General features: G+C 52.2%; 6 protein-coding genes across 6 annotated transcripts; 2 read left to right on the forward strand and 4 right to left on the reverse strand.

The window, feature by feature from the left end:
• Positions 1-345: 345 nt before the first annotated feature.
• PpBr36_08401 (uncharacterized protein) lies at positions 346-1,514 on the reverse strand (the record flags this gene model as incomplete). Its single annotated transcript, XM_029895532.1, has 3 exons — positions 346-904; positions 993-1,031; positions 1,321-1,514. 3 exons carry the CDS (start codon positions 1,512-1,514, stop codon positions 346-348), a joined length of 792 nt encoding a protein of 263 aa, XP_029747764.1.
• Positions 1,515-2,923: 1,409 nt separating this feature from the next.
• PpBr36_08402 (uncharacterized protein) lies at positions 2,924-4,378 on the forward strand (the record flags this gene model as incomplete). The annotated part of the gene is made up of 2 exons (XM_029895533.1): positions 2,924-3,018; positions 3,196-4,378. 2 exons carry the CDS (start codon positions 2,924-2,926, stop codon positions 4,376-4,378), a joined length of 1,278 nt encoding a protein of 425 aa, XP_029747136.1.
• PpBr36_08403 (uncharacterized protein) lies at positions 3,062-3,420 on the reverse strand (the record flags this gene model as incomplete). Its single annotated transcript, XM_029895534.1, has 2 exons — positions 3,062-3,109; positions 3,175-3,420. 2 exons carry the CDS (start codon positions 3,418-3,420, stop codon positions 3,062-3,064), a joined length of 294 nt encoding a protein of 97 aa, XP_029747137.1.
• A 426-nt stretch (positions 4,379-4,804) lies between the features above and the next one.
• Positions 4,805-6,565, reverse strand: PpBr36_08404 (uncharacterized protein; the record flags this gene model as incomplete). The annotated part of the gene is made up of 1 exon (XM_029895535.1): positions 4,805-6,565. One exon carries the CDS (start codon positions 6,563-6,565, stop codon positions 4,805-4,807), a length of 1,761 nt encoding a protein of 586 aa, XP_029747144.1.
• A 755-nt stretch (positions 6,566-7,320) lies between these two features.
• Positions 7,321-11,906, forward strand: PpBr36_08405 (uncharacterized protein; the record flags this gene model as incomplete). Its single annotated transcript, XM_029895536.1, has 4 exons — positions 7,321-9,451; positions 9,531-9,850; positions 9,918-11,331; positions 11,410-11,906. The coding sequence occupies 4 exons, from the start codon at positions 7,321-7,323 to the stop codon at positions 11,904-11,906; spliced, it is 4,362 nt and encodes a 1,453-aa protein (XP_029747146.1).
• Positions 11,907-12,112: 206 nt separating this feature from the next.
• On the reverse strand, positions 12,113-13,255 carry PpBr36_08406 (uncharacterized protein; the record flags this gene model as incomplete). The annotated part of the gene is made up of 2 exons (XM_029895537.1): positions 12,113-13,128; positions 13,231-13,255. 2 exons carry the CDS (start codon positions 13,253-13,255, stop codon positions 12,113-12,115), a joined length of 1,041 nt encoding a protein of 346 aa, XP_029747765.1.
• Between the last annotated feature and the right edge of the window lie 4,031 nt (positions 13,256-17,286).

Here is a 17,286-nt window from a genome sequence, read left to right on the forward strand (position 1 = left end):
AAAAAAAAAAAAAAAAAAAAAAAAAAAAAAAAAAAAAAAGAAAAAATTAACCCAAGCTTTACCATAGTCGCCTGTTAGTACCGCTCAGAGAACCCATCCATTCTGAAGTGTGTGCGTAAATTCGCAAGCTTGAGCAACAGGCTCTAGACAAGGACGCAGATCAAGTTCATCATACTAGCGTAAAATCTATATACATTATCATACTATGATAGTGGGTATCTGCGTAAAATCATCCTATATACAGTATGCAAAGATTTGGGTTATCAATAAAAACAGGGAAGTGAAAAAAAAAAGAATCAGCATGAAATAAGCTCCCAACGCAGCAGTGGACAAAGATGGTCGCGATTATACCCAGATAACAATCGCTGCAACGGTAGCAACCACAGGCCACCAACTAGCATGCGTTAGCAATAGTTGTGCAGCCGCCGAGTCGGCAGTGGTGCCGTTAGGTAGTGACCCGTCGATGAGAATCGTTTGCGTGCCGTTGACCTCGGCGACGTTGACGACGTTCTTGTCCATCTTGTCGTATGACCCGTCGCCGACCAGCTCCTTGACGGTGCCGTTGTTCTCCTCGTCGCAGGAGCACACCTCGTACTGCTGGCAGCCACACAGCACGTTCCGGGTTTCGTTACGCTGGCTGCTCGCGTTGTAGTAGTGGTAAGGATTGTGGTAGGGGTACATGTAGGCGCCGTGGTGCCAGACCCAGGGCCAAAAGGCGAGCGCTGTGCCAAGCAGGAGGAAGGGCGCAATGGTGCCTATGCGGGATCCCGACTGGTAAGGTGTCTTTGATCCACCGGCATATACAGAGCCGCCTCCGTATGCTGGCCTAGGTCCGGAGCCACCGGAGGATACACCGCCACTGTTCGATGTCGGCGAACGTGCGCCGCTGCTACTGCTGCCGCCACTATACGGTCAAGTTAGTCTTTTGGTCCGAACAGGATTTTCCAGAGTGAGGCGGTTCCAGACGCTAGGAGAGCAAAGAAACAACGTACGTGGAAGGGGATGAACTGCGGCCTCCACTGCTACGGCCTCTATTGCCAGCATCAGGAGTCAGAATATGAAACGATGAGTGTTGTCGTGAACAGAGATGAAGCAAGGAAGCCAGGCAGTCTGTTCTGATTAGACGGTAAAGAAAGATGAGGCCGAATATTGTCGTGAGGGGTAGAGATCAAGACTGAGGTTTGACCAGGTGTCTTGCGAAACAAATTCGAAGTGCTGTGTTTTTATTTCAAGGGAAATGGAACGCATGTAGGCAGACCAATGTGTGGCATGATGAATGAGAAAAGAAAGCAGCAAAAAAAGAAGAAAAAAAAAACCTACCCTCCGCTTCCACCACCGCCTCTTCCACCACCCTTACGCTTCCACAAATCGTGCGCCTCAGATGTCTCGCGCTTTTCGTAAGAGGGAAACTGGGAGTATCGAATATGCGTCGACTCCTCGTCTGAGATGGCAACGGCGTCTACCGCCGAGCCCGTTAGACAGGTGACGAAGAAAAGAAGAGTGGATGGTTTCATTGTGTTTGCTGTTTTTTTTTTAATTTTTTTTTATGTGATGTCCTTTTTTCAGGGTTGATCCGTTTCTGTTGATGGACCGCAATTAAAATATTTCGATATGTAGTTTTGTGGTTCTAGGTTCTATGTTGTAGGTTGTAGGTTGCAAAGTAGACAAGAATGGATGGACCCTTGAAATTGAAATGAAGAAAATAAAGTGCAGCGTATCCCTGTGGTTTTTTTATCTCTTTTGCAGAATGAAACAAACTGGAAGGAGGGGGGCTAGTAACTCATCATTTCACTGCGTTCGGTTGGATGACGGGGCTATGCTTGCATTGTCAGTCCACAGCCCTACGACAACCATTCAATTAGGCTTATTTAACCTTGCGCCGGATGTGAAAAAAAAAAACATTGTTAAGCCGCAGCCTGGAAACCCGCCACCCAAGCTCATTTGTTGGCGTTACACAACGGACATCATTGACATCAACAAGTGTGACCAGTTGGTCCCTATTTTTTCTTAACACCCCAGATCCTCCCTTTCCCGGTAAGCGGGTGGCGACAGTTGGAACCCCGGATGTCTGATGTCACTTTGTCGCCAGTCCCAACCCAGCGATGGCCGAAAAGTCCGGACATCGATCCACTCGCACACATGGCAAACAACTGGCTACAGATTTCTTATGCCATCGATGTCTGTCTGGAAGCACAATATTGGTGCGGCCACACGCGCCATTGTCTCTCTAGAAGCAGCTTGGGGTGCTGGAAAATTGGTTGACATGTAGAGGCTGTGTGCATTGCCTAACCTCCACATGACCGCCTTAGTGCAGCTCCAACTAACAAACCAACAGCCATTGAACTTTTGGAACTCATCTTTAGAGGCTTAGGGTCGCTTGGTTTAGTTGGTAAGCACCAATTTACTAGCGTTGCTTGAATATGCGCCATGCACTTTTTCTTCTTCTTGTATGCTTGGCTGACAACCAGAAATGCTGACCCTATCTTTGATTTGCCCTACCCAACATTCATCATTGACTTCGTTCAGGCACAAATAGACATCAGGCAATCGGATGACCTACGGGTATTGGTGGGTCGCTGTGGAGAAGAATTCCAAATTCCCCCGGCACCGAGCACTGCAGGATCTGAGCGTGTTTCTCTGTGGCAGTGCAATGGGAACCCGCGTGACCGATCCCAGCCACTTTAGACTTTGAACAAACACTGTAGCGAAAGCTTCCAAGCCTTCTTCTAGCAGCTGGAGGGACCGAGAGCCTCGCTAACCCCACATAAACGTCCTCACTATCGCCTTGGCATACTCTTGGTATACTTTGTAGATTTTGCACTTTTGCGAGCAGAGTTCCTCAACTTATCGACCAAACATATCGCAATGACTCTTGTGCCGGATATCTCTTGATACGGGCCCCATTCCAATCAATCGTCAAACCATGGCTGCCAACAACGGCGGTAATTCAGAACGCGATCTACAGGACCGCTTAAACGCTCTCAAGCGAGGCTCAGTAACCCAGGATGTCGCGCCAAAGTAAATCTGACTCTTGTTTCCGAACCCCTCACCTTTTCTTTTCCTACCGCATCATGAGTTCATCGTTAAAATCCGACTTGTTCCGGTTGGTCTTACGGAGGCTAAAAGAAATATATAAAAAAAACCACAACCCTCCAGACCAATAGTGACACGCACATTACCGCTCGCCGACCCCAGGCAGGACGTCCTCTCCGATAGGCTTCGCGCCCTGCGGAACCAGTCTTCTTCTGATGGCGGCTCATCATCTGCCACATTGAAAACTTCTGGTAGCACCGCAGGAAGCCAGGTTGGAAGGCAGCCCAGCTCGTCGATGCCAGGACCGCCCCTGCCCCTGACTTCTGCTCCAGTCGCGGCAGGGACGGAACCAGGGGAAGACGAGGACGGTGATGAGGATGGTTTCATGTCTGACCTGGAGGACGACGGGACGCTCGAGGAATTTTTGGAAGACCTTGAGCTGGACCTCGAGGAGGGTAACGATGAGGGATCGAATCAGCGGCCACCGTCGGATCCTGTTGACCGCGGAGATGACGCCGAGGACGATGCCAAGCGCATAGCAGCTGTCCTGGCGCGTATCGGAAAAGACGGTTCTGCCCTACCGCCGAGACGTCCGTCAGGACACAATGTAGAAAGACGACCCGGTGTAGAGGGTGTTGATGCAGCGGGTGGCAGTGCCGGTGATGACTCTGAGGATGACAAGAAGAACGAGCTCGAGGCGCAAAATATCGTTTCACAGGCATTTGACGAAGCCAAGTTCGACAGGGAGAACTCGAAACCACTGGACGAAAGCAGCGAGCAAATGCCGCTTTCGTCGCACGGGAATTTATCCACGTCACATGAGCAGGATGCAAGGCGGCCCGACGACGATCAAGCCTCTCCATTGGACGACGCACCGACAGCCGCCAGAGATTGCTTGTCACTCCCTGCGGTGCCCGACTCCCTACCGGGCCCAGCACCAACCACAACCGCCAGCATCACAACGGCCACCCCTGAGACAGGCGACGATTTCGAATCCGACATCAGCCGCAGGCTCGCGGCGCTCAGAGGTCTCGACGGCTCCGAAAGCGGCGGCGGCGGCGGCGGCCTCGCCCTCCCCTCGGCCCCCTCATTCCAGCCAGCCGCCAAAAGCAACGAGTCCAAGGTAAAGAGCACGGGCGCCTACACCGACGAGGATCAGGACGGCTGGTGCATCGTCTGTCTCGAAGACGCCACCAGCATGTGCGTCGGCTGCGATGGCGATGCCTACTGCGAGGGCTGCTGGAGGGACATGCACCTTGGTCCCGTGGCTGCCTTTGATGGCAGTCACAAGCGTCTGGCTTTTGTCAAGGAAAGGAAAAAGAAGCGCGTGCTACTTGCGGCTTAGCTGCTTGGTTTTGACTGCTCTTCGAATCATTTTTTTTTTTTTTTTTTTTTTTTTTTTTTTTTTTTTTTTCACAATGCAAAAAATGGCCAATGAAATTTACACAAGAGGGAGGCGACCATCCCAAAACCCAGCATCGAAATACAATTGCTAAATGAAAATCCCGGTTCTGTACGCCCAATTTCCCAGCCTTTCCTTGAATGCCAAAACAGAAACCTTACGAACTGATAGGGGTATTGAGAGGCGCTACCGGAGTAGTACCCTCGACTCCTCCAATGAACAAATTATTAATAAGGGAAAAAAAGACGCTGGGAGGAAAGTATGAGAAAACAGCAATATCCATCAAACCACATTCCAAAAAGGCCGTATAGTGACGATGAGTAGAAACCCCCCCCTCCCCCCCAAACTAACACCACCTCATGCGTTTGATTAGTTGTCACCATTTTCCTGGTTTGAAGCCTGGCCAGACCTGCCAGTGATGTCCTGCCATGTCGCACCAAACCTCCGGCCCGTGCTTGCAAGCAGACCCTCCTCCTCGTCGGCCTCGGCCTCTTCGTCCAACTCGCTCATGTTTAGTTTAGGCGTACGGAATAGCGACGTCACAAGAACAATGAGGAATACTGCCAGGAAAGCAACCTGCGCCCAAAAGTCAACGGCACCAAAAACGGGCCAGTTCAACGTAACACGATTGAGGAAGGTTGACATGACCGATGGTGTGCAGATGTCCTTGGCCAGAGATTCCTTGAACTCCTCAGAACACGGCCTTACCATCTCTGGGTGCTCCGAGCAGTCGGGCTGCTTGCCGTGAGCAGGTGGCTCTGCAGTGCAGAATGTCTGCGTGCCGTAGATCGAATACTGAGGGGCAACCATCATCGCAATAGCATAGTTGATGCCCAGTATTATGAGCGCCATCATAACAGTAGCGATGAGGATGGCCTGCGGCGCTGTCCTACCACGCCTGATCTGGAAGATTTGGACCCAGAGGAAGCGAATGCCAACCGTTGCAAGTCCCGAGATGGAGCTGCTGAAGAAGAAAAGCACCAAAAATGCCATGATGATATAATCCACAGGGAAAGCCTTTGCTGCCTCGAGGAAGAGCCAGTTGACAGGCTGGAAGATCTTGATCTGCCCGAGGATGTAACCGCAGTGACCTTTACAGAGTGAGTTGGAGGCCTTGTCGATTGTGGTGATAAGCATCGAGACCCAAACAATGACCGAGACGAGCAGGAGCAGGACACCGCCGACCAACTTTAGAGGTCGAAAGACGGCGCAGATCTTGGTCCATGCCCTGTATACGAAACTGCGCCCCTCGCCCTGAGCCTCCGCGGCCAGTCGTGCGCGGCGCACAAGAGTGCGTTCCTCTCGCACCAGAGATTCGAGCTCGCGCCTGTCCTTGCTAGACATTTCATCGTGGTTACCTCCGCTGCGAAGTTCGAGCTGACGCTGCCGCTCGCGATTCCTCTCAAGGGCAGAAGCTGTAGTCTCGGATAGCTGCGGCGCCGAGATGGATGGCGCCGATTTAATGAATGAAATTGGCAGCAAGGCCAGGCCTGAGCTGGTGTACAGAACATAGAGCAAAGTACCCAGGCACACGAGCAAGCCAACAGCAAAGGTCAAAGCCTTCTCTCCCTTGTTAGCAGCCAGCAGCCGCTTGAAATAGTCCAGATCCAGGTGTCCACCCTTCTGGTTGCCCGCGGCTGGCACAAAGAATCCCACGAAAAAGAGAATCAGCACAAGGATTATAAAGACCGACGTATACTTGAAAGCCCCCCAGAGCTTGGCCCCGGTGCTGCGCGTGCCTTCCTCCTCCTCGACTTCGTCATATTCCTCGTACCAGAAATAGGCAAAGGGGATGACAATCAGACAAAGCAGGGCATCAAGGCTGTAGAGCGAATAATACACAATCTGGAGAGTGCGTAGCATTCCAGCCACGTGCTCTGGCGTCGCCCATTCTTTCTTGACACCGAGGTGCACCGAGGTGGTTGAGGATACGAGGGCGATATCGACTGGGAGGAGCAGAACGGTGGCCAGCAGAGCTGTTAAGCTGACCACTGCAACTGTGTTGACAACTGCAGATCTCTCGCGTGGCGCCTGCCAGGTGAATGTGGTGACGATTGCAGCGAAGAGCGCCAGGCCGACGGCCACGGCGTATGCAATCCAGATCAAGCTGGTTTGAAGATAGGGTGCCATTTTGGCTGATGAAAAAGACGGCAGATAGGGCTGCGCTTCGAATTATTTGAGCCGAGACAGTATGAGATAGTTACAAAGCGGTCTTGGTTAGGTGAAGCAATTGCTGATTAGTCTCATCCGTTCTTGGGGCCAGTTGCCGTCGCGATGTAGGTAATCGAAGCCCGCGAGCTTGTTTCTTCGTGGAAATACCGATTGGTGAAATTGGCAGTCGATCGAATCCGAGGGGAGCTGCTTTTGTTTGACAACAAGAATCTTGGTGACGCGGCCGGCGCTCAAAAATGCAATCAAATCGAGTGCATGGGTTGGACGTTGGGTAGGATTGTTGAAGGTTGCTCAACCTGAAAAAAGAAGTAACGTAAAAGAATGAGAAACGAGCGTTGGATCACGATTATGGGTAGGTAGGTAGCGCCGTTGCCTACATGCATGCGCTCGAGTCTGTGACGCAATGATGTGTTTGCGGTTTGCTAGCACAGAGGGTACCTCGGGTACTTATCGAATGAGTGCTTGCATGAAATACAGCTTGTACAGGCACCTCGTGTGCACGTCAAGTCCTATAGGAGACATGATTGGCCAGCTCGCAGAGCTCTAGTGAATGTGGGGCAACGAGCCAACTCCACTCAAGCTCAAACGCAGCGCGACAGAACGTCGGGTTTGGAAAGACGCGACTGGATTGGAATAATTCAAAGTCGCAGGACAAGCAACACACTACCAGCAGAACCTCAACCGGCCGGGTCAATGCGAGCGCCAATTCAGTCATGCAGTGCTATACGGAGCTGACGCCGCCGTCCGCCGTCACGCACTCGCTGACACTACCCTTTATATCGCCCAAATCGAACAACCTCGTTGTCGCAAAGTCGTCGCTGCTGCAGATATTCGCAACCAGACTCGTCCCCGCCGAGCTCGACGGCACTTCTCAGGCTGCCAAGACCACGCATAACTATGACACCAAGCTCAACGATGACGAAGGCCTTGAGGCTTCATTTCTCGGTGGTGATGCAGCTATAATACGATCCGATCGCAACCACACCAAGCTTGTCCTCGTCGCTGAGTTCCCACTCTCGGGTACCATCACAGGCTTGGCCAGGGTCAAGGCGAACGCTGCAAAGAATAGCAATGAGAACAGTGCATGCAGTAGCAGTAGCGGAGGCGATTTTCTCTTGATTGCTTTCAAGGATGCCAAGCTCAGCCTCGTCGAGTGGGATCCGGACCGGCGGTCTCTGGAGACGATATCCATACACTACTATGAACAAAACGAGCTTCAAAGTAGTCCGTGGGCAGCCCCGCTCAGCGACCACGTCAACTTTCTTGTTGCGGATCCAGGGAGCAGGTGCGCTGCCCTCAAATTTGGCGCGAGGAGTCTGGCCATCATACCCTTCAAGCAAGCTGATGGGGACATTGGCATGGACGACTGGGACGAAGAGCTGGACGGTCCCCGCCCGGCGCAGGAAAAGCCGGCAACGGCTGCTACAAATGGAACTACTGACAACGTAGTAGAAGATACACCATATACACCATCATTTGTGCTTCGCCTGCCAAATCTTGATCCTGCTCTCCTCCACCCCGTGCACCTCGCCTTCTTGTACGAATATCGCGAGCCTACCTTTGGCATCCTGTCTTCCAACGTCACGCCTTCGAATTATCTGGCCCGGAAAGACCACCTAACCTACACCGTTTTCACCCTCGATCTCCAACAAAAGGCCTCTACCACCATTCTCTCAGTTGGTGGACTTCCCAAAGATCTGACCCGTGTCATTGCCCTCCCAGCTCCTGTTGGGGGTGCCCTTCTTGTGGGCTCCAACGAGCTGATACATATCGACCAGTCAGGCAAAGCCAATGGCGTAGCTGTCAACCCAATGACGAAGGTGTGCACATCCTTTAGTCTGGCTGATCAATCAGACCTCGCCCTGCGACTTGAGGGTTGCATAATCAACGTTCTCTCTGCCGAGGATGGTCAATTTATAATTGTTCTGAACGATGGAAGGCTGGCGACTTTAGTGTTTCACATCGACGGAAGGACCGTCTCCGGCTTAAAAGTCAAGCTGGTTGCCCCCGAAGCCGGTGGCCACCTGCTGCAGACCTCGGTGACGTGCCTCACTAGGCTGGGTAGGAATGCTATGTTTGCCGGAAGCGATCGAGGCGACTCGGTTGTATTTGGCTGGAGCAGGAAACACAGCCAAGTGTCTAAACGGAAACCGAAAATACAGGACCCTGACCTCGACCTGGACATTGACTATGACGACCTTGAGGATGAGGAAGACGATGACGACGATGATTTATATGCCGACACAGAAAAGACAAAGGCCACCGCCAGCGCCTCCACGGGCCAAACCAAGCCGGATGATCTCATCTTCAGGCTCCATGACCGGATGGTGAGCATTGCCCCTATCCGAGATATGACATTCGGCAAACACCCGCCACCCACCGACGCCGAGCGCAACACGAAAGACCCGACAGCTGTGCAGAGCGAGCTGCAGCTGGTCGCCGTAGTTGGCAGGGATAAGGCATCTTCTCTTGCCATCATAAACAGAGAGATAACCCCGGTTAGTATCGGGCGGTTCGAGTTTCCAGAGGCAAGAGGTCTATGGACTCTGTCTACACAAAAGCCCCTCCCGAAGCCACTACAAGCAAGCAACAAGAACCCAAAGACCGCTGCCGCTACTGAGTCCATCCTCTCCGAGCAGTATGACCAGTACATGATAGTGGCCAAGGAGGACGATGATGGTTTCGAAACCTCGGATGTCTACGCTCTCACAGCAGCAGGTTTTGAGACGCTCAGCGGTACTGAATTTGAACCTGCAGCCGGTTTCACCATTGAGGCTGGAACCATGGGAGACCACACCAAGATTATCCAAGTCCTCAAGTCTGAGGTCAGATGTTATGATGGGGGTGAGTGTGCTGCGTCGACTTGAAAGATACAAAAGGACGAAATTGAGATGTGAACATCAACTAACTACTGGATGTAAAGACTTGGGGCTTACCCAGATCATTCCTATGCTGGATGAAGAAACCGGCCATGAGCCTCGCGCAACGAGTGCCAGCATAGCGGACCCGTATCTACTCATTATTCGGGATGACTCGAGTGCCTTTATAGCTCACGTCAACGAGGATAGCGAGATTGAGGAGATTGAGAAAGAAGACAAGATCATATCATCAACCAAGTGGTCGGCGGGTTGCCTCTACGCCGACGCCAGGGGTGCTTTTGCGGCTACACAGCAGAGTACCAAGGGTCCGAAAGCGACTCCGACTATCATGATGTTTCTTCTGAGCGCTGCTGGTGCTCTTTATGTAGGTTGGACCTTGTAGCCTGGCGGCGTGGCTTGGTTGATATGGCTGGCTGACTGACCACTCCCAGATCTACGCACTCCCGGACATCTCGAAGCCGGTGTATGTTGCCGAGGGCCTTTGCTACGTCCCTCCCTATCTTTCTGCGGACTACACTGCGAGGAAAGGAATGGCTAGGGAAACCATCAGCGAAATCCTTGTGACGGACCTGGGCGATACTGTTTTCAAGTCCCCACATGTTATTCTTCGCCATTCCAACCATGACTTGACAATCTACGAACCGTATAGGATCGCAGAGAACTCCCAAAGTCTGGCCAAGACCCTCCGGCTCCGGAAGCTACCCAATCCAGCGGTAGCCAAGGCACCGGAGGCGACAAACTCTGAAGACCCACCACTCATGTCGCGCAACATGCCTCTCAGGGCCTGTGCCAACATTGCCGGCTACAGCGCTGTTTTCATGCCTGGCCATTCTCCTAGCTTCATTATCAAGTCTTCCAAATCCACGCCAAAGGTCATCGGCCTACGAGGCTCCGGTGTCCGGGCTATGAGCTCATTCCATACGGAAGGGTGCGAACGCGGCTTCATCTACGCCGACTCTGCAGGTGTTGCACGCGTTGCTCAGATTCCGAAAGACACCAGCTTCTCAGAGCTTGGGCTCTCAGTCAAGAAGGTCCCACTTGGCATTGATGCCGATGGGATCGCATACCACTCGCCTTCTGGTGTATATGTCTTGACGTGCAGCTACTGGGAGCCTTTTGAGCTCCCAAAGGACGACGACTATCATCGCGAGTGGGCAAAGGAGAATATCAGTTTCAAGCCCATGGTTGAGCGGAGTGTGCTCAAGGTTATCAACCCTGTCAATTGGAGCGATATCTGGACCGAGGAATTTGAACAACACGAAGTCGCCATGTGTATCCGCTCGCTGAACCTCGAGGTCAGCCAGTCGACCAACGAACGGAGGCAACTCATCACGGTCGGCACGGCGATGTGCAAAGGCGAGGATCTACCAGTCCGCGGCGGAATATATGTCTTTGACCTGGCCAGCGTTGTTCCGCAGAAAGGACGGCCCGAAACGGACAAGAAATTAAAACAGGTCGCAAAAGAGGAGATCCCGCGTGGCGCAGTCACGTCCCTCTCGGAGATCGGCACTCAGGGCTTGATGATGGTCGCGCAAGGCCAGAAGACGCTCGTGAGGGGTCTGCAAGAGGACGGGAAACTGCCGCCGGTTGCTTTCATGGACATGAACTGCTACGTCACGTGCGTCAAGGAGTTGGCTGGGACGGGTCTCTGCGTGATGGCAGATGCTTTCAAGGGAGTCTGGTTCTGTGGGTACACTGAGGGGCCGTACAAGATGATGCTCTTTGGCAAGAGCAGCACCAATCTCGAATGCATGAACGTGGATTTGCTTCCTGATGGCAAGGACTTGTTGATCGTGGCAGCTGATTCTGATGGGAACCTGCATGTGCTGCAATTCGATCCCGAACGTAAGTTTAACTGAGGCATATTCCCGTCTCGTTTTTGTCTCTCTTGTCAGCAATAGGTATGCTAAACATGGACTACAGATCCGAAATCACTTCAAGGCCACCTGCTACTCAACCGCACGACCTTTAGCACCGGCGCTCACCACCCCCAGAAGTCGCTGCTATTGCCTACCACGGACCCCCGCCCGTCAACGAATCAGCCTTCTTCGGATGCGGAGCGGCAACACATCTTGATGGCATCGCCAACGGGCGTCCTGGCCGCAGTGCAGCCCCTCTCGCAGAGCACATACACGCGCCTGTCGGCACTCGCGTCGAATCTGATGGCTTCAGTACCGCACCACGCTGCTCTGAACCCCAAGGCGTACCGGCTGCCTCCAACCTCGACGCGGAATCAGGTTGCGGCGGTGGACATCTCGGTGGGTAGGGCTGTGGTCGACGGGAGCCTGCTTGCGCGCTGGGCCGAGCTGGCTTCGGGGAGGAGAGCTGAGGTGGCTGGCCGTGCTGGGTTCTCGGGCGCTGCCGAGGTTAGGTCTGAATTGGAGGCTGTTCTGGGGTGGTCTATAATGTCGTACTTTTGAACGAATGGACAATTTACAAATTTCGTAACGTTCCAACTGTAGTCTGCTTCTTTGTTGCAAATGACGATTTGCTGTGTTGCGAGCCGTAGCAGCCGCCGCAGTAATCTGTGTATCCTGTTTTTGCATGTAATAATAAGTTGAACCAAATTGGGTTTGTAACATTAAAGGGTGCTTGAGAAGGCTGCCTTGGAATACTATTCATAATCCTAGGAAATAGTACAGATTATTTTACCCCTGGTCACATTCTTTTCCAGTAGCTCATGGGCGTCCTTGATCTGCTCCCACGGGAAGACCTTGTCCACAAACACCCTGAGCTCGCCGGTTTCGAACTGCGGCAGGTACTCCTCCAGCTTGTCACGCAGCTTGCCCTGGTACTTCTCGTCGCGGGCCCTGAGGGTGCTGCCCTCGATGCGCAGCCGCTTGTACAGCAGCTGGGCGATGTCGACCTCCTTGGCGACGGTGCCGCTCAGCAGGCCGAGGCAGACGATCCTGCCCTCCTGCGCGGCGGCGTGCATGTTCTTGGCAAAGTAGTCGGCGCCGACAAAGTCCACGATCAGATCGACGCCCCGGCCCGCGGTGGCGTGGCGGACCTCCTCGGCCCAGTCCTGCGTCTTGTAGTTGAAGGCGGCGTCGACGCCCAGCTCCTCCCGCAGGAAGCCGCACTTGTCGTCGGACCCGGCCGTGCTGAAGACGGCGCCGGCGCCGGCGCGCCGGGCCAGCTGCGCCCCGGCTATGGACACGCCCGACGCGCCGGCGTGCCACAGCACCGTCTCGCCCTTGGCGAAGCCGCCGACCACGTGCAGCGCCTGCGTCGCCGTGATGAAGGTCTCGGGGATGCCGGCGGCCTGCTCGTGGGTCAGGGCCGGGGGCTTGTGCAGCAGCATGCGGGCGCTCACGGCGATGTACTCGGCGTAGGCGCCGCCGTAGGCCAGGCCGAAGACGGCGTCGCCCTCTTTGAAGGGGACGCCGTCGCCGTCGGCGGATGCGGAAGACGGACAGGAGGAGAAGTCGCCCAGGGACTCGATCACGCCGCTGAACTCGACGCCGAGCGTCTTGGGCGCCTGCGGAGGAACCGGGTACTGCCCCTCGCGCTGCAGGAGGTCCATCCGGTTCAGGCCAAACGCCGATACTTTGACCAGCACCTGGCCCGCGCCCGGGGTCGGCTTGGGCGTCTCGGCGTTGATGAACAGGGCTGATGCGGGACCCGCGCCGCCGCGTACGTCTTTTTTTTTTGGGCGGGACGGGGGAGACAAGTGGGTGGGTTGCGGTTAGTGGGGCTACAGCCGACTGATGTAAGTGAGGGCGTGGCTTGGCTTTGACTTACCGACTGCTTTCATTGTTTCGGGCATTTTTTTTTTTTTTTATGTTGTTTTGTTAATATTCTTTGATTGCAGAGATGAGGAATTTGCGGGTTGGTTGCGCGACCAAAATGAAATTGGGTTCCTAACTATAAACCTGATGATAACTACCGTGCTATGAGGTCAGATTCCCACTTGTTTTGATGTGTGTTCTGTAGGTTGCTTACAAATGACGTGCGTCTACGGTGATGGATCCGATTATCTGGGTCCGATTTCACGTCAACTCCCGGGTTCGTCGTGTCTGGCTAGCTCCCGAATCCCATTGTAGTTGCTGCTTGAAGGATTCCCAAGGGCTGATGTCATGATGGTGTTATTTTCCTCGATTCTCTCTAGACGCATTCATTTACAATTTACCATACACTCTTTGCATTCGGGCCCGTCGCTGTTGGGCGCGTTTGCGCCACTCGAGGTATCGCGAGATATATCCAGGATAAAGATATCTTAAAGCATGGAGTTTTCCTAGGTTGACTTTATTATCGGGCTGTCACGGGAGAATTCCCGCTGTTTTTATTTTATTTTTATTTTTTCTATATCTGAAGGGCTTTTGTGCCCGTCTCAAATATCGCACCGAGCCTAGTGGGCAAGTTATACTTGTGACGATAATTAACATACTTGACAAAACGCTCGTATAAGCCTGGCAACGCTGACAACACATCTCCTCCCCGGCTGACATGGCAGCAGCAGCAGTCACAGGAGGAAGTAGACAAACAAGCATCATGACAGCCGGAAGCTACGGAAGTGCCAATGTACAGTTGGAAAAAGGTTAGCCTATAATACTTTTTGTCACCGGAAAGGTCCGTTTAAGGTTGACATTTTTAGGGGGAGAAAGGCGTCCCACAAGCGTGCAAATAGACGTGCCAATGGTTTGTCTGCTTTGTATGTAGTTATAATTAATAGCCAGTTGGTAAAGCTGATTGGATGGAATGCAAACGAGTTGCTAATATTGTGGAACGGGAGATGATGGGATAAGATCTAAAAAAAAAAAAAAAAAACCCAAACCCAAAACCTAGTGGCTGGTTCTAGAAATACGTGAACTCTTTTTACTGCCAGTGCTATAGGAGCAACATTATATGTCTCGGCCATTAACAACAACAAGCCAAGATTGGGCTAAATATTGTGTTTTGAGCTTGCGCTCAGCGTGGACCGCCAACTAAGGGAGTTGGAAGTGGTGCTTTAGGGAAAGGACCAGGTTTGTTCCATGGAGCGAAACCCACCAACCACACAAGATCGCGTGGGTGACGGGATTGTTGAAGCCGTGCGCATTGCAACGTCTTTTTTTCTCCCATACGCCGACTCTATTTCTTGAACGACGATCTCAAGGTCAAAGTGCTAGAGATGCACTGAGGATTTCGTGATGTGCACAAACAATCGTTCGTGGGGTATGGAACAGAGCCACCCACACACCTGGACATTCGTCCAAGCGCGTGTCATCCCAAAGTCGCGTCTAAAATGAAATGAAATCAAGAAAAAGCAAGCAAACAAAAACAGGCGATCGGCTGTGTTGCGCAGGACGACGGCTGACTTTGCCGGGTAGAATCTACTGCGCGCGGCTAAAAATTCGAGTGAGGGATTAAAAAAAAAAAGAAAAAAAAAAGGGAGAGATAAAAATAAAAACCTTGCTTACATTTGGGTGTGATGGTGGAAATTAGAGGATTCAAAGAGAAGAAGAAAAACAAAAAAAAGTCCCCCAAGAATGCGTAGCACAACTACTATACCACCATCACACTCCCAGTCAGTCACGGGCAAGAGATGATTAATGATTCAGCCGACGGCTTGTCTATCTATCACCTTTAGGCAACTGACAGATGATAGCTTATCACGGGAAACTCAATTAATTGATGTTCGTATGGGGCAGATATGAGACGCCTAATATGGAGATCGCTTGGCCGGGCAAAGTTGTACTGTAATTTCGTTGTCGCCTATGGACAATATATGTACACAGATACAGTACGATTCAACAGGTCGCCATGGAGAGAAACAAGTCACTTTGGACTCCCTTGGCCGACGATCCGGCTTGTTCCTTAAGCTACGTTTCAGTGACCAACCGATGGGAACCGGCATAGGTGAAATGTAATGTAATAATTACCGTGCAAGAAGGAGAAGCATGCAATAATACAGAGCCAGCCCGTTTGCCGTTGACCGCTTGACAAACCAAGGCAAATTGACCAGCCAAGATCCCTGCCCAGATCTTGTCGCTGGTTGTTTGCAACTTTGTTCGCCTACCAGCCCTGGGCCTCCCTTGCAAGGCAAAAGGTGGGGTGGATCCTGTCATCCCAAGTTGACTCGACATGGAAATTGTCCAAGAGAGGATGGATACGAGCACGAAATTACCCCAAGTTTAATATCTCACTTGGCCACTTTCGATTTTGAATTTTGATATAATGATACTCGCGAGTCTTGGAAGCTTGTCTACTGTACTGTACTGTATTGTACTGTACTGTACAATGCTTGCTCGCCACTAGCCGCACAACGGACGAAACGATCCAGCAACCACCGATCTGAATCCATCCAGCCATCTCTATGGCTTGATTGCCTTCCTGCCAAGTTAACGAAACCCGGGAGCCTTGTGGAACTCGGGCGCGGCGCCTAGGTTCCAGAACAACAACTGCGGTACGGAGTAATGCGGAGGAGGATAGCCCCGGGAGATGAACAATCAGTAAGTGCTTTGAACCAAGGGTACATACAAGCCAGTACCGAGGCTTGATAGTCCCGCCCAAACTCGTAACCAAAGAAAGAGAAAAAAAATGACTGGCATTCATGATGGGAAAAAGGAGATAATTCAGGGGGAGAATAGAACGAGAATACATGCGATCAAAAAAGAAAGAAAAATACCCCCTTCATAGTGGCTTGTGCTCTGCAATTTGCAGCCGCGGTTCCCTACAATACGCGATGTCAAGGAATATCGACAGCTCGCTCCTCTCTTCGACACAAATCATCATCAGAAAATGGCCTGTCTTGTGGCTGATTGCTTCCGGGAAATCATCAACTGCGGCCCAAGCCAATGAGAGGACTCCAGTACCCACTGTAACCCCTGAGCTGAGTGCCATCAAGGGCCCTATTGGGAACCGGGGTGAGACCCTTGGCCCCACCAACCAACGGTCGTTGTTCGCAGTGAATCAGAGGCGTACCTTATTGGCGACACACAAGAAATCATGTCGCTGACAGATCAGAAAAAAAACACACACACACACACACAAAAAAAGAAAACCAAGACAAGAACACAGCCTTTCCAGCCCCAGATCACTAGTGTCGAGGAGAAGCGCGCACATGCTCGCCATGGCTTGTTTTTTTCTTTTCTTTGACCGGGGGTGGTTTTGCTCACAAAATCCAAGCTTGCTCGGAGGCTTTTGCTAGGCTCGAGCAGAGGAGAAAAGAGAGCCGCCATCCCCGGTGAACTCATTTCCGGAGTGGACCCACCACACCCACTTTGTCAACCCATAGCATCCTTGACTGTAGACCAGAAAGAGCTGGGCGTGCTGGGCATCTCATCGATACCCCTGCCTGTTTTGCTGGTACCTGCAGCAAAGACAGACGCATGGAGGCTGTTTGCCGCCTGGGCAACCGTCCTGGTTGGCTGGAGGGCCACTGGATACTTTTCGTCACCAGACAAGAAGAGGTGTCATCCAAGCCCATCATTACGCCAGATCGGGGTGGATTTGACAAGCACTGCAGCTAATGACTGACTTTGGAGCGATTGAGAGGGCGTTAAGAAAACAGAGAGAGAGAGAGGGGAAAAAATAATGGCCGAAAAAAAAAAAGAAGCTTACCACTGCAGTCCAACATGTTCACCTGATAAAGAGCGCGACTCAGCAGCCAATATACGTACGATACCTTAGCTAGGTACAGTACCATAGTAAGCTGCCCACCGGCGTAGCCCAGTCGGAAGCGCCCGACCCTTACCTATTGGTTGTTGGTCAATGCTTTCGATCTGCTCAAGAAACAAGAACGACAAAAAGAAAAAAGATCAGGAGCAAATTGCAGATTACAAGTGAGGCTTGTCGAAATCCACCACAATTCACCGG

The sequence above is a fragment of the Pyricularia pennisetigena genome, chromosome 5, assembly GCF_004337985.1.
Source record: "Pyricularia pennisetigena strain Br36 chromosome 5, whole genome shotgun sequence".
Lineage (NCBI taxonomy): Eukaryota > Fungi > Ascomycota > Sordariomycetes > Magnaporthales > Pyriculariaceae > Pyricularia > Pyricularia pennisetigena.